Source organism: Polypterus senegalus, chromosome 12 (genome assembly GCF_016835505.1).
Source record: "Polypterus senegalus isolate Bchr_013 chromosome 12, ASM1683550v1, whole genome shotgun sequence".
NCBI lineage: Eukaryota > Metazoa > Chordata > Cladistia > Polypteriformes > Polypteridae > Polypterus > Polypterus senegalus.
In genome coordinates this window covers 122499183-122514196 of record NC_053165.1, presented here as the reverse complement: position 1 = coordinate 122514196, position 15014 = coordinate 122499183, and the positions used below count along the sequence as shown (strand labels likewise).

Sequence of the window (15014 nt, the reverse complement as noted above, 5' to 3'; positions counted from 1 at the left end):
TAAGATGTGTTACTTCCCTGTACATAATTAGGTGTCACTTTCTTCCAAAATGAACCCAGTGTTAACATATTACGAATTATTGTATGAACCACTTATCAAATAATAAGTATTTTATAAAGTGCCTTTATGTTAATGTGGTTATCATTTATTGCTTATATATATATATATATATATATATATATATTGCAATCTGTTATGTGTGCAACTTCCCTACAACTAATTCAGTGTTTAATGCACTTAAAATTAATGACCTCAGTCATTGTATTTTTTAGATTCAACATAATGAATCACTTTTTAGTCAACTACTGGGTTGCTAGTTTGGGTCCTGCCTCCAGCCCACTGTTTGACTCCATCCATCCACCCATTATCCAACCCGCTATATCCTAATTACTGGGTCATAGGGGTCTGCTGGAGCCAATCCCAGCCAACACAGGGTGCAAGGCAGGAAACAAACCCTGCCCTGGGCGCCAGCCCACCACATGTTTAACTCCTGCACTTGTAAAATAATGTGTCCAGAGTTTATTTTGTATCCATACTTGTAAAATACGTTGGAATTGTGTTCACTTTAGAAAAATAGAAAATAACTCAAGATTTTTGGCCCTGTCACTCTCTATGCAAAGTTGAAATGTTTCATTCCGTGCTTTTTACTGTTTTCCTTAGCTGTTCTGGTTTTCTCTCTTATCTCAAAGACACACAGGTTAGTTTGACTGACAGCTTTAAATTAGACCTTAGTAGCTGAGGGTGCATGACAGTGCTCTTTTGTAAACTCTCCAAGAGGTTACCCATTTTTTCACAGTAGATGTGACTAAGTTGAGCACTTACTTAACTTATATTTAGTATGAAGTACCTTCTATTGCCCTGTACTTGTTAGGATCTTTATAAAAATATATAGCAGTACTAGTAGTGTGATTTATTTTTTTCTGTTCTGGCAAATCTATACTAATCTTTTGGTAAATCAGAAAAAAAAATCTTTATTTCCAAGAATAATGTAGTATTATACATATTGTTGAGAACATAGAATATGAATCTGGAATCATTGCTTAATTTAACCAAGGTCTTTAAATTCCTGCGAAAATGTCCCTCAGTTGTATTTATCACAAAGTACAAGTTGGATACCCCTGCTATGCATTCTAACTTGTCAATATTGGATTGATTTCAATTCAGTTTATTTTTGAATAAAGTTCTTCACCAAGCTTGGGTTATTGAGTGCTTAGAATTCTCAAAGTTAACACAGGCTACTTTAAAAACAATTCTGCATGAACACATCTAGTTATAAATAAAACCTATATAGAAGAGGAACAGTTAAGAGTTTATAGCAAACCTGCAGGCAAAACAAGAAAACCTAGAACTACTGGCTGCAACAACTAAGGTGTTAAAAGTGGCTGATACTCCACTGTCCAAATTACATTTAGAGAGTGAGAGAGCAAAAGCACTCAGCTTAACACACCTGCATGAGCAAACCACAAGCCTCGGACTTTGTCCTATGTGCATATGTCAGATGCTTTTAATGTCCCAGTATATTCATCAATCTCTCTAAGGAGGATTCCATAAAGGTCCTATACTAATGATAGTGCAACTTTCATTAAAAGTAGTAACAAGTAAAAAGGTGTTTTCAAGAAAGCTAAAAGTTACAATATGGGTAAAGACAAAAATATCAATGTCCTATTATTTAAGCTGCAAATACTGAATTCATTCACCAATCCATTAATTTTTTAGCCGCTTATGCCAGAACTTATTGGTACAAGACCAAAACTAATACTGAGCAAGGCACCAGTCCAACACATTGTTGATCATATTACAAACAGGTTTATTTTGAAAAGTAAATATTTAAAAATGAAACTTTTTTTATAGTAACAAAATGAGTTGTTTGAAATGTAAATGGAGAAAAAGACTAAAAATAGGTAAATACTTGAGAAATGGGAATAACATTCTGCAACTTTTAAAGTAACAGCTTTTTATTGAATACATCAGCTAAAATGTTAAACTCACTAGACAATATAAATAAATACAGTGGAACCTCGGTTCACGAATGTCTCGGTACACGTACAAAACGGTTTACAACCAAAAAGTTTGCCAAACTTTTGCCTCGGTTCACGACCACACACTCGGTATACGAACAAGCCAGTTTTCCTTTTGGTTTGTACGTGTTCAGTCTCTCCCTGTGCATTTCTTGTGCAGCGAGCCAGAGAGTGCGACATACACGAGAGCGAGAGACACACACACACACAGGCGTGCGAAAGAGAGACGCACACACACAGGCAGCGCGAGAGAGAGACGCACACACACAGGCAGCGCGAGAGAGAGACGCACACACACAGGCAGCGCGAGAGAGAGACACACATACAGGCAGCGCGAGAGAGAGACACACACACACAGGCTGCGCGAGAGAGAGATACACGCACAGGCAGCGTGAGAGAGAGGCGCATACACAGGCAGCGCGAGAGAGAGAGCTGGACGCATAAGGTAGGAAGGCAGTTAAAGAATGCACTGGGCTTGATTTTGTTTTCACTTCTGTTTACAGCGATCGGTTCGTAGTGTGCATTGTTGCAATGTTACTTTTCTTGGTGGTTTATTATATTACGGATTTTTTCAAATGTTCATTTTTTTCCCTGTGCTTAAAACTCATTAAAAAAAAAGTGTTTTTAGCCAGCGGTTGGTAGCACTATAGGCCGAACTATTGCAGTGTTAGTTTTCTCTGTTCAAGGTTTTCTCAGTGTTATTCAGTATTTTTACATTTAGTTTACTATTACGCTGTGCATTGTATGTTTTAGTTAACTAGATTTGAGCTTAAAAACTGAAAATATATATATATATTTACATACAGTTTGTATGGTCTGGAACGGATTAATTGTATTTACATACAATCCTATGGGGGAAATTGCTTTGGTTCACAACGAAATCGGTTTACGACCAGAGTTTTGGAACAAATTATGCTTGTGAACCGAGGTCCCACTGTACATGTACTTTATAGGTTGGAATGGCTGAGTTCAAAAGTCTTTGGTTTGAATTGTAGCCTGTGCATTGCTTGTGTGGAACTGGCAATTTATCCTGTCTTTGTGAATTTTTTTTTCCTACCCACATATACCTAACATGCTTTTTATTGGCAGTCCTGTAGCTGGGGTTTGGTTCCTGAATTGTGTGCAGTGCTGCAGGGATAAGCACTTGCTCCCAATGACCCAGATCTGGATACCCAGGACTGAAATATTTGGATGTTAGGTGTATGTATTTTCAATTTTGTACATCACAAATATTTTGCATATGGTTTAAAAATGTTTTAATAGTCTTTATCTTAGTTATTTATTAATCACTTTAATATTTTTGTTTAATATCTGTTTACTTGCTTTGTTTTGTTTCCAGATAGGCAGAACCGCCTTGCACTGGGCTGCTGGAGCAGGACATGAACAGGCATTGCGTCTACTTCTGGAACATGGTGCTGCTATTGATGATGAAGATAGTGTAGGTATTTGTTTCTTTGTTTCTTTACAACAGTTCAAAATACTGTATGTTATGCCAAAAGTAGATTGTATTATAAAATTAATAATTATTAAAAACTGTGTGTAAATCCTCTCTATCTCTGATAGATAGATAGATACTTTATTAATCCCAAGGGGAAATTCACATAATCCAGCAGCAGTATACTGATAAAAAAAACAATATTAAGTTAAAGAGTAATAAAACTACATGTAAAAACGGACAATAAGTTTGAATAATGTTAGCATTTACTCCCCCGGGTGGAATTGAAGAGTCGCATAGTGTGGGGGAGGAACGATCTCCTCAGTCTGTCAGTGGAGCAAGACAATGACAAAAGTCTGTCACTGAAGCTACTCCTCTGCCTGGATATGACACTGTTAAGTGGATGTAGTGGATTCTTCATGATTGACAGGAGTTTGCTTAGTGTCCGTCGCTCTGCTACAGATGTTAAACTGTCCAGCTTTATTCCTACAATAGAGCCTTTCTTCTTAACAAGTTTGTCCAGGCGTAAGACATCCTTCTTCTTTATGCTGCCTCCCCAGCACACCACCACGTAGAGAGGGCTCTCGCCACAACCGTCTGGTAGAACATCTGCAGCATCTTATTGTAGATGTTGAAGGACGCCAACCTTCTACGAAAGTATAGTCGGCTCTGACCTTTATTACACAGAGTGTCAGTATTGGTAGTCCAGTGCAATTTGTCATCCAGCTGCACTCCCAGGTATTTATAGGTCTGTACCCTCTGCACACGGTCTCCTCTGATGGTCCATGAGAGGTCTGGGCCTCCTAAAATCCACCACCAGTTTGTTGGTCTTGCTGGTGTTCAGGTGTAAGTGGTTTGAGTCACACCATTTAACAAAGTCTTTGATTAGCTTACTGTACTCCTCCTCCTTCCCACTCCTGATGAAGCCCACAATAGCAGTGTCATCAGCGAACATTTGCACGTGGCAGGACTCTGAATCGTATTGGAAGTGTGATGTGTATAGGCTGAACAGGACCGGAGAAAGTACAGTCTCCTGCGGCGCTCCTGTGTTTCTGACCACAATGTCAGACCTGCAGTTCCCAAGACGCACATACTGAGGTCTGTCTGTAAGATAGTCCATGGTCCATGCCACCAGGTGTGAGTCTACTCCCATCTCAGTCAGCTTGTCCCTAAGGAGCAGAGGTTGGATGGTGTTGAAAGCGCTAGAGAAGTCCAAAAACATAATTCTTATTGCACCACTGCCTCTGTCCAGGTGGGAGAGGGATCGGTGTAGCATATAGATGATGGCATCCTCCACTCCCACCTTCTCCTGGTATGCGAACTGCAGAGGGTCAGGAGCGTGGTGGACCTGTGGTCTCAGGTGGTGAAGCAGCAGCCGCTCCGTGGTCTTCATCTCGTGACGTCAGAGCAACAGGCCAGAAGTCATTCAGCTCACTAGGACGTGATACCTTTGGGACTGGGGTGATACAAGATGTTTTCCAAAGCCTCGGGACTCTCCCTTGTTCCAGACTCAGGTTGAAGATGCGCTGTAGAGGACTCCCCAGTTCCAACGCACAGGCCTTCAGCAGTTGTGGCAATACACCATCTGGACCGGCTGCTTTGCTGGCACGAAGTCTCCTCAGGACCTCTGGATGAGGTCCTTGCTGTGGGCTGAGGGATGGGGCAGAAACAGACATCTTATCGTGCCCAAGTGGTCTGTGAAATTAAAAACATGTCTGTTCTTTCTCAGAATGTTTTTCTGTTTAAAAATTGATAACTTTACAAATTCACCAGTGGTTTTCAATATGTAAACTCCCTGTCAATTGACATTTGAGCTTGAATTTTTAATTCTTTGACAACCTCATGTAAAAATGCTTTTCTTCCCCTATATTCTTGAATAAAAGCGCACATGTTTATTTGGTATTTAGACTAAAGTCTTCACACATTATACACTTCTCGTCATTATTAGTATAACATGGAAAAAGTTTCTTCTTTAGATATGTCTTCAGCATTACTTGCAATTCTCACATTTCCTCTCATCCTACACTTACCTAGATCTTTGTAGACATGGAACACATATGAAATGCATGTATTCCAAATAACAATATACCTTTTTATTTACCCTGTACAACTCCAGGCACATCACACGCAGATAAGGAGCATTGGCTTTAGCTGGGAGAACTTTTTGCCTGCGAGCTGAGCTCTGTCAAGGTGGGGGATGGGACAGTAGGCTGCTTGCTGCTTGCCCTGATTGACGCATTTACTAAACAAAAGATGCTGATGGTAGAGGTGTGAAGGGATTTAAGGTGGTCGGTATTACAAGTTTTTTTGTAGGCTTCAGGAATTCTAGTGTTAATGCAGGCAGATAATTGGACAAAAGTACATCCAGATATGGCAACCACAGCAGGTAGTTTTCAAATTATATGTGAATGCACCCAAAAAATAATGTCCTTGGGAACCAACATGCCTGTTGTCCACTTCCAGGGCTTGCAGCCTTAATAAATTGAAAATGTTCCATATAAGGTTTTGCTTCTTTCTTTATTTGATAAATATTAATATATTATATCCATATTCAAATATACTTGAATAACCCATCCCTAATAACTGTATTTTATATTAAATTTCTAGTTTTTCATAATATGTGTATTTAAGTATGTATTATAGAGTTCTTAAGAATTTAATGTATTAACTTCTGAAAACAAATGCTTTAGTTGGGGTTAAACACAATTTAACTAGTCTGTCCATAAATGTTCATAGCTTTAATACAGAAGCATGTAAAATCACTTTATGGCTTTATATTCATGTATAATAATTGATACCATGAATTAGTGTGAGTTTATCCACCCTTTCATCCATTTTCAGACCACACTAAATATAACTTTTCAGTTATTTATTAATATAATGTAGTTAAAGTGCATTCTGTTTAATACTCCCATGGTTCCAATTTCAGGGTCACGGATAGCCAGTGTCAATCCCATTGGCACTGGACAGTGAACAGCAAAAGTGTTAGTCAGGACACCTGGTCATCTTAACGTATGAATATTAACATGTGGATTGTCAATCTACATTTGACAATCATCCTAACCAAAGTACCCAAAAAAACCTTGTAAACATGAAAGTGAAGTAGCGAGGCAGCAGTGTTAACAATGCTGCCCTCACACAATACTATAACAGGTCATTTCCCTCCTGATGCCTCTTCATCATTGAAGTAATTCCTAGCAAGATGAAAATTAGGATAAAATTCTGCTGAAACATCAGAGGAGCACAAAAATAACAAGGCCATCTCTGTCATGTATAGGACATCTATCAGGTACTTGTCTAACTCAATTGCCCACTTTCAAGCGCTCTGCCTGTTGCCTCCAATCTCACTCTTTGTTTTCAATTGTAAATGACAACTATTAAGTAAAAAACATATTGTCAGTCTCTTTCTCTTTATCTAACTCCTGAAAACGAGCATCAAGTCAAAGTTTAAATGTCCCTATAAGTCCATCTTTCTACAAATATACTTGGAAACCTTTGCCATGATTTTCTGTTTGAAGAAAATCTTTGCAATGTTTGTGTGATTATTATCATAGTTTTCATCTGATAACCTATTTTCTTGTTGATGAACTAATTCTAAAGTAAAAGCCGGGATCCACCATGCTAATTCCCTTCATAATGCTGAATACTGTATTTTAACTTTTAATCTGCTTGCTTAAACTAAAAAGGTTCAATTCCTGCAATCATTTATCTTTCAATTTCTCTTACCCCTCAGACTTGGAATCAGCCTAGTTGCCCTGTTTTTTTAAGAGGCAGTTTTGTCACCTAATGACTATAGACCAGTGACACTTACGTCTCACATCATGAAGACCTTTGAACCTTTGAGAGGCTAGTCCTAGACTATATGAGTCCTCTTGTAGGAGGCTACCTACTGTAGACCCACAGCAGTTTGTCTATCAGACAAAGATTGGAGTGGAGAATGCAAATATCTGTCCTGTTCACAATGCCTTTTCTCACCTGGATAAAGCTAGCAGCACTAAGAGGATTATTTTTTTTACTTATCCAGTGCCTTCAATACCATTCAGCCATCTCTGTTAAGTGGTAAGCTCAGAGATATGCAGGTGGATGAGCCTATAGTGTTCAGGGTAATTGAGTATCTGTTGGGCAGACCACTGTTTGTGGGACTCAAGAACTGTGTTTCTGATAGAAATGTGAGCACCACAAGGATCAGTCCTGTCTCCTTTTCTCTTTACTCTGTATACCTCAGTTTGTAAATATAACATTAAGAAGGGGGACCAGAGGTTGTGTTCCAACTACAAAGGGATCACACTCCTCAGCCTCGCTGGAAAAGTCTATTCGGGGGTTCTGGAGAGGAGGGTCCGTCGGATAGTCAAACCTCGGGTTCAGGAGGAACAGTGTGGGTTTCGTCCTGGTCGCGGAACAGTGGACCAGCTCTACACACTTAGCAGGGTCCTGGAGGGTGCATGGGAGTTTGCCCAACCAGTCTACATGTGTTTTGTGGACTTGGAAAAGGCATTCGACGTGTCCCTTAGGGAATCCTGTGGTGGGTGCTCCGGAAGTATGGGGTACCAGACCCCCTGATAAGGGCTGTTCGGTCCCTGTACAACCGGTGTCAGAGCTTGGTCCGCATTGCCGGCAGTAAGTCGAACCCGTCTCCAGTGAGAGTTGGACTCCACCAGGGTTGCCCTTTGTCGCCGATTCTGTTCATAACTTTTATGGACAGAATTTCTAGGTGCAGCCAGGGCGTTGAGGGGGTCCGGTTTTGTGGACTCAGGATTGGGTCACTGCATTTTGCAGATGATGTTGTCCTGTTTGCTTCATCAGGCCATGATCTTCAGCTCTCTCTGAATCGGTTCGCAGCTGAGTGTGATGTGGCTGTGATGGGAATCAGCACCTCCAAATCCAAGACCATTTTCTTTAGCCGGAAAAGGGTGGAGTGCCCTCTCAGGGTTGGGGCGAGATCCTTCCCCAAGTGGAGGAGTTCAAGTATCTCAGGGTCTTGTTCATGAGTGAGGGAAGAATGGAGCATGAGATCGACAGGCGAATCGGTGCGGCGTCCGTAGTGATGCGGCTTTTGCTTCAGTCTGTCGTGGTGAAAAAGGAGCTGAGCCATAAGGGAAAGCTCTCAATTTACTCTCGGTCGATCTACGTTCCTACCCTCACCTATGGTCATGAGCTATGGGTAGTGACCAAAAGAACGAGATTGTGAATACAAGTGGCTGAAATGAGTTTCCTCCGCTGGGTGTCTGGGTTTTCCCTTAAAGATAGGGTGAGAAGCTCAGTCATCCGGAAGAGGCTCAGAGTAGAGCCACTGCTCCTCCTCATCGAGAGGAGTCAGATGAGGTGGCTCGGGCATCTGATCAGGATTCCTCCTGGACGCCTCCACGGCAAGGTGTTCCGGGCACATTCAACCGGGAGGAGGCCCCTGGGAAGACCCAGGACACGCTGGAGAGACTATGTCTCCCGGCTGGCCTGGGAATGCCTCAGGATTCCCCTCGAAGAGCTAGAAGATGTGGCTGGGGAGAGGTAAGTCTGGGCATCTCTGCTCAAGCTGCTGCCCCTGCGACCCAACCTAGGATAAGCAGAAGAGGATGGATGGATGGATGGACAACAGGCTATATTGCTTGTAGGAATTCTCAGATGATTCTGCACTTATGAAGTATATTGATAAGGGGGATGCAACTTAACATCAGCAATACCAAGGATGGTTATTGACTTTCACTGCATTAAAGAGCTGCTGTGTCCAGTCACTATGCAGTGAATAGATGTGGAGGTGATGCATTGCTACATGTACTTGGTGATTCACATTAATGACAGGTTGGAGTCATCTCATAACACTGAGAAACTATACAAGAAAGGACAGAGCTAGCTCTTATTTAGGAGACATGCTCTACCACTCTGTGATGGTCAGTGTCATTTTCTGTGCTGTATTGTGCTGGGCCAGTAACATCACTTTAAGAGAGACCCACTGAATAAACAAATTAAAAAGGTAGGCTCAGTTATAGGGTGCACTATGGACATCCTGGAGGTAGTAGCAAAGGAGAGAATTAAAACAAAATTGAGTGTCATTATGACCGATGTTGCACGTCCTCTCTCTGACACATTAACATTGAAAACTTTCTGCCAACAAATTGTTCAGCAGAAATGATAATGCCTCAAGATAATGCTTCTCTGTGACTGTAACTGCCAAGTCATAAGTTGTCTTCCTTTTTAATCATTCTGGCGTGTGTTCAGACTATACTATAGTTTGTGTGCAAGTGAGTGATATCTACGGTTTAGTTATCTTATCTATCTATTTAATGAGATTCTGTAAAAAGCAAAACTTCCCTCTATCTAAAACTGCAAAGCATATTTCAGATGAGGTGTATTGTACTGTATATTATAAGCATATACTTGCACTCTGTTTTCATATTTTCCCAATAAATCTTTAAATGTCCAGATCTCTCCCTCTCACCATTTAGCCCTCACCCCACAATTGGTCCCTGTCCCTTGAATATGCTGTCACCCCATATAGGAAGCTGGGAATGTTAAGCTCAAAAATCATACTGGACCAGATGCAGCACAATTAGTTTCTCCTATGAAAACGTGTTCTAACTGCTTGTTTCATAAGGAGAGTGCTTTGATTACAGCTTATAGGTGAAACATCTTTTAGTTGCACCTTCATAAACAGCAAAGTGACACAGTTTTAACTATACTGTCTGTGGCATCCCTGAAGCAGAGGTTTAGTTATCAAAGCAAACTACTACTACTTTTTGCCACACAACAACTAAGAAATTTACCCTTTATTTTTTACCTGGATTATTTTTGTTCAAAAAGAGGGTTGGCTTCCACCAGGATTGTTGCACAAGTAACACAACCAAACTCCAGAGGTAAGGTTATACATGCTGCAGCAAACATATTTCCTCCAACAGCCAGCTAGCAAAAATTGTAGAATAAAAATATTCCAAAACTGAAACCTTAGTCTTACGTTAAAGATGATTGCACTTGGGAGCCAATGATTTCATGAACCTGACTTAATACTTTTAAACAAAAAAGTATTTCAAATAATAAAGCCTTGCTAAGTATTACAGATTGTAATTTTTTTGCTGTGATCAATATGCAAAGTACAAACATCAGAATTTACTTATTTATTGCTTTTTTGTGACATTTTGAATTTAGACAATATTTTATTGGTACATCTAAAAAAAACACTTCTTTTATATCCTCATAGCTAGCAGATCACTAGTTAAAAGAATTCTGGTGAAGGATTTGTGTTCACAGTGTTATAAAGAAGAAGTGGTTTGCAAACCTGTCAATATTTCAAAGTAAGACCATCTCCTTCCTTAAACTGTCAAGAGCATTTGAAGGCTGGTTTTTACTAAATTTTGAATTCTCCATGGGCTAGAACAGAATTATTCAAAATGGAAAAAAAGGAGCAAATATTTTTCATAATGGTTCTGTTATTGAGTTTTTGTAGTAGAAATCTTAGTTAGAATATCCATTGCTATGCTTGGCTATAGTGTTTACTAAAGATCTGTGGACATTTTTGTGTATGTGAAGTTTATATTTGAACTGAACTGTAAAAAAAACTACTTGTGCAAAAAGAAAAAGGAGGTATTTCTTAATGTTTAATGTTTAATTATCATGAACTTTTTATCAGTATTTGAAAACTGAACATTGTTTAACGTCTAATACTGTAAATAATTTATTCTAAAAGTAGCTAATTAACGATTTAGTGATGTGTGTCATATATGTTAATTTACATTTATATGTATGTACCCCAAGAGTTTTAAATGCACAGTTGTATACAGTATATTGAAACAATATATTTAAATTATTTTTTCCTCATTTATTGGTGTACAGTCCAATCACAAACCTTAAGCTTTATCCCACAAGGAAGCACCCAGAGCTATGGTTAGACATTGTGATTTACATAAAGTACCATAAATAAATATTCCCAGTCGTAATATGGAATGCTGAGGTTGCCATTTTTGCTATTAAATTATTTCATTATGATAGATTCAAGGTTTTTTCTTCTTAGGTGTATACAATTGGCCCATTTTTTGCCAGAACTTGTATTAATATGTTACAAGCATGATAAAAATTGTTGCCATAATTTTACTGTAATCCAAGAATGTTGATTATATTGTAGCATGGTGTCCCTGGCAATTCACACTCCTGCTAAGTATCTCTTGATTTGTTCTGACTTCTTGACTACTCTAATTCTAGAGAATTATGTTTAGTCTGAAACTATTTCTATATCAGCTAGAATAAATATGTATATGTGAAACCTAAAGAATTCATCAAAATAAGTTTTTGTAATGTAAAGAATTTGATGATTTTCTAATCTTTTTCAGTTTGGAATGAATGCACTTCTGCTGGCTTCATGGTTTGGTCATCTAAAGATACTACAAATCCTTGTGAATGCTGGAGCTAAGATTAACTGTGATAATAAGGTACATTTAATGTCGTCTTAAACAACAGATTAAAAACAACACTTATCTGTTAACTTTAACAGTTGTTTTGTAATAAGGAAACAATGACAATGTTATAGCAAAGTAGCTAACACTGTTATCTGACAATTCCAGGATCCTGGGGTTGAATTTTAGCATGGTGACAGTTTTTGTGGAGTCTATATATTTCCACTGTGTCTGCACTGTTATTTTTTCCCACTGGGACTTCAATTTTTCTTCCCAGTTTTATTATGTCCCCTGTGATGAATTGACTGTTTCACACAGAGTCGATTTCTGTTTTTTGCTCCACTGTGACCCTAGTTTGAATTAAGTTGGCTCTGAAAATGGAAGGAGAGATGGATAAACCATTTTGTCTCATTCAATTAAAAAAATATATATTTTTTTTTGGGTAATTCTTGCTCACATTAAAATATATGGGTGCCGTTCCATGGGATTTAAGAAGGTATCTGTCTCTAATGGGACTCTGCTGCCACTAGTGTATATGGTGGTCCTATGTGGTTTCTTCCCATCCACAATCAACTGTCTTTAACCTTGTACCTCCCAAGGTTTCTTTTCTATGGCATCTTTTCATTTATGGAAGGAAATGACCCCTAGTAGCCCCCATCCACCCACACGGGCATGTAGGATCTGCGTTTGACATTGTGGACTCCACCTTTATTAAGAGCCGTCTTTTTCTGCCCTGTGTGAGTCTAGTGCCAGCTTTGTTTATAGTAAACTCGTGTTAACCAGGCAATCTTTTATAACTTATCAGTGTTTGTTTAATTCCATTATAATTTTGGTATTTTCTTTTTTGGAAAAAAAAACCAAACAATTATTGTTTCTACATTATACCATTAAGCCTAGATTATGTCTGCAGCATTGGAATGTCAAGATTTATAATAAAATGTATATTTGTTAATGTTTTCTTCAGTATAGCTTAATCTGTAACTAAACTTGACCAAACTTTTAGTGAGAGATTGTTATTATTATTATTACTATTATTAATAGATTATCTATTACTCTTACTGTTGAGTTATATAATTTATGCTTATAGGTAAAAAATAGACATCTTATTCTTATTTGTGTAATATATATGGCCCTTGTTGTATGTTTGATTCAGAATGGAATGAATTTGCTTCATTGTGCTGCTCAGAGAGGTCATATAAAGGTCTTGGAATTTATCATGGAGGATCTTGAAGATGTCTGCATTGATAAAGTTGATAAAGTAAGATTATTTTTCTTAAAATAATAATGCATGTCAAGTATAAAGATCTATTCAATGCTTGTTCAACTTAAATTTAGCAAAGAAGTAAGTAGATATTTTAAACGTTTCCAGTAAATATCACAGAGATAACTGGTTTGGGTATGATTGTTTTTAGGATTAGAATTTTCTTTTTCCTTTTTTAAAACAAAATAACATTCTATAATTGCATGTGTTGAATAAAAAGTATTTTTGCAAGAGATGAAATGATGTTTCTTCGTGCATTTCTAGCAATACCACTGCTAAATGCATCTGTCCGGCACAATGATATGTGTTACTCATCCTTACATTTATCTAAATTATGGAGAATTGGGTTTATGTTTGCAGTCTACTCATCAATGTAAAGTTCTGTGACAGTTAAAAGATGTTTTGTTGCAAATTGATAGTTTTGTTTGCTTGTTGTTTGATTATTAGAAATTTTTATTTTTATTATTTTGCATGTTTAGTAACATTTGTCCAGCAATCATAGATTAATGATGTTGTCAGTGTGACATGGCAGTTTACAAATTCAGCTGCTTCTATGTTATGGGTTGTTGCTGTGCTCCATATACATGAGCAGAGATGAATGATTTCAAAGTGTCCATTTTATATTTAAAGGTGTGCACTGGGTTGTCATGCTTTCTGAACTTTGGTTTTACAAACAAAAGGCACATCTCTGTCATTTTAAAGAGAAAGGAATTTTGAAAGAAAAAAAATGTCGACTCGTCGTCTGTGTGGAGTTTGCAAATTCTTTGTTAGTGTATGGGTTTTCTTCTAGGTACTTTTCATCCCACACTGACAAATATATGCAGTTAGAGTTCTTTAGAGACTCAAAATTGGCCCCATTGAGTGAGCCCTTTGATGGACTAGCACCGTGTCCTGGGTGCTTTTCTCCCAGTGCCTCTCAGATAAACTCCAGTTCTCCCAAGACATTGAATTGGATTAATGGGATCTCAGAATGTTAGGTTTTGTTGGAAAAATAATTTAACCTTAGTGTTTATAATCAAGACAATAAATCATTGATTTAGTTATTCCCTTAGCTAGACATCCTGGAAAATTTGAATGCTTTGTATTTGAAACCTATTTGGTATAAAAACTGGAACTCTGCTAAGTAGTTACTGTAGAATATTCTGTTACTTCTACTCAAAGTAATGAAATACTGTAGAGATCTTCTTCTCTCAGCTGCTTCTGTTAGGGGTCACCACAGCGAATCATCTAATTCTATATCTTCCTGTCCTCTGCATCTTGCACTGTCACACCTACCACTTACATGTCCTCTCTCATCTCATCCATAAACCTCCTCTTAGGCTTTCCTCTATTCCTCTTGCCTGGCAGCAGGCATCACTAGCATCCCTAGCAAAGAGATGCACATGCCCAAACCAACACAATCTTGTTATTCTGGCTCTCCAACCCGAGCTGACCCTCTAGTATATTTGTTCCTAATCCTGTGCATCCTCAATACACCCAATTCACTGTAGATGTTTGTAACTGGAATTTAACTTCCAGTCATAATTACAACAAACTAAAAGAAAACCAGATATATGATGATGTTGTTTGTAATGACATTTCATTTTTGACATAATAAATTTACCAATCTTCTGTATATTAATTGTTTGCATATCTCTTGCGTCATTCAGACAAATACAAATGTTGTCACACCTCTGTGCAAAGTTTGAATATATAAATGTATATTGATATTGGTACATTGAAATTGAAACTCTGCTTTCAAAAAAGTAAAACATGAGTCACTCACAAAAAATGAGTTTGTATTTTCATCTGCTTAGTGCCTGCTTACCATTTATAGTACATATTGTAGCATTATTAAACAACAGCACTTTAAACATAATCTGATTAACTTTATTGATATAAAACCATGGCTAATTTGGTGCATTGTGGAGGTACAGAATCAT

At 38.2% G+C, this 15014-nt stretch overlaps 1 protein-coding gene across 4 annotated transcripts in view; it reads left to right on the top strand.

The window, feature by feature from the left end:
* The window catches only part of ankdd1a (ankyrin repeat and death domain containing 1A), a 240330-nt gene that overhangs the window by 80745 nt on the left and 144571 nt on the right, over positions 1 to 15014 (top strand). For 3 of the 4 annotated variants that reach the window (XM_039773347.1, XM_039773346.1, XM_039773345.1), the window contains exons 3-5: positions 3358 to 3456; positions 11769 to 11867; positions 12985 to 13089. In XM_039773347.1, coding sequence (XP_039629281.1) covers positions 3358 to 3456; positions 11769 to 11867; positions 12985 to 13089 — 303 coding nt within the window. Of the gene's footprint in view, positions 1 to 3357; positions 3461 to 11768; positions 11868 to 12984; positions 13090 to 15014 lie in introns of those variants that run through there. The other variant, XM_039773349.1, reaches the window with a different exon arrangement.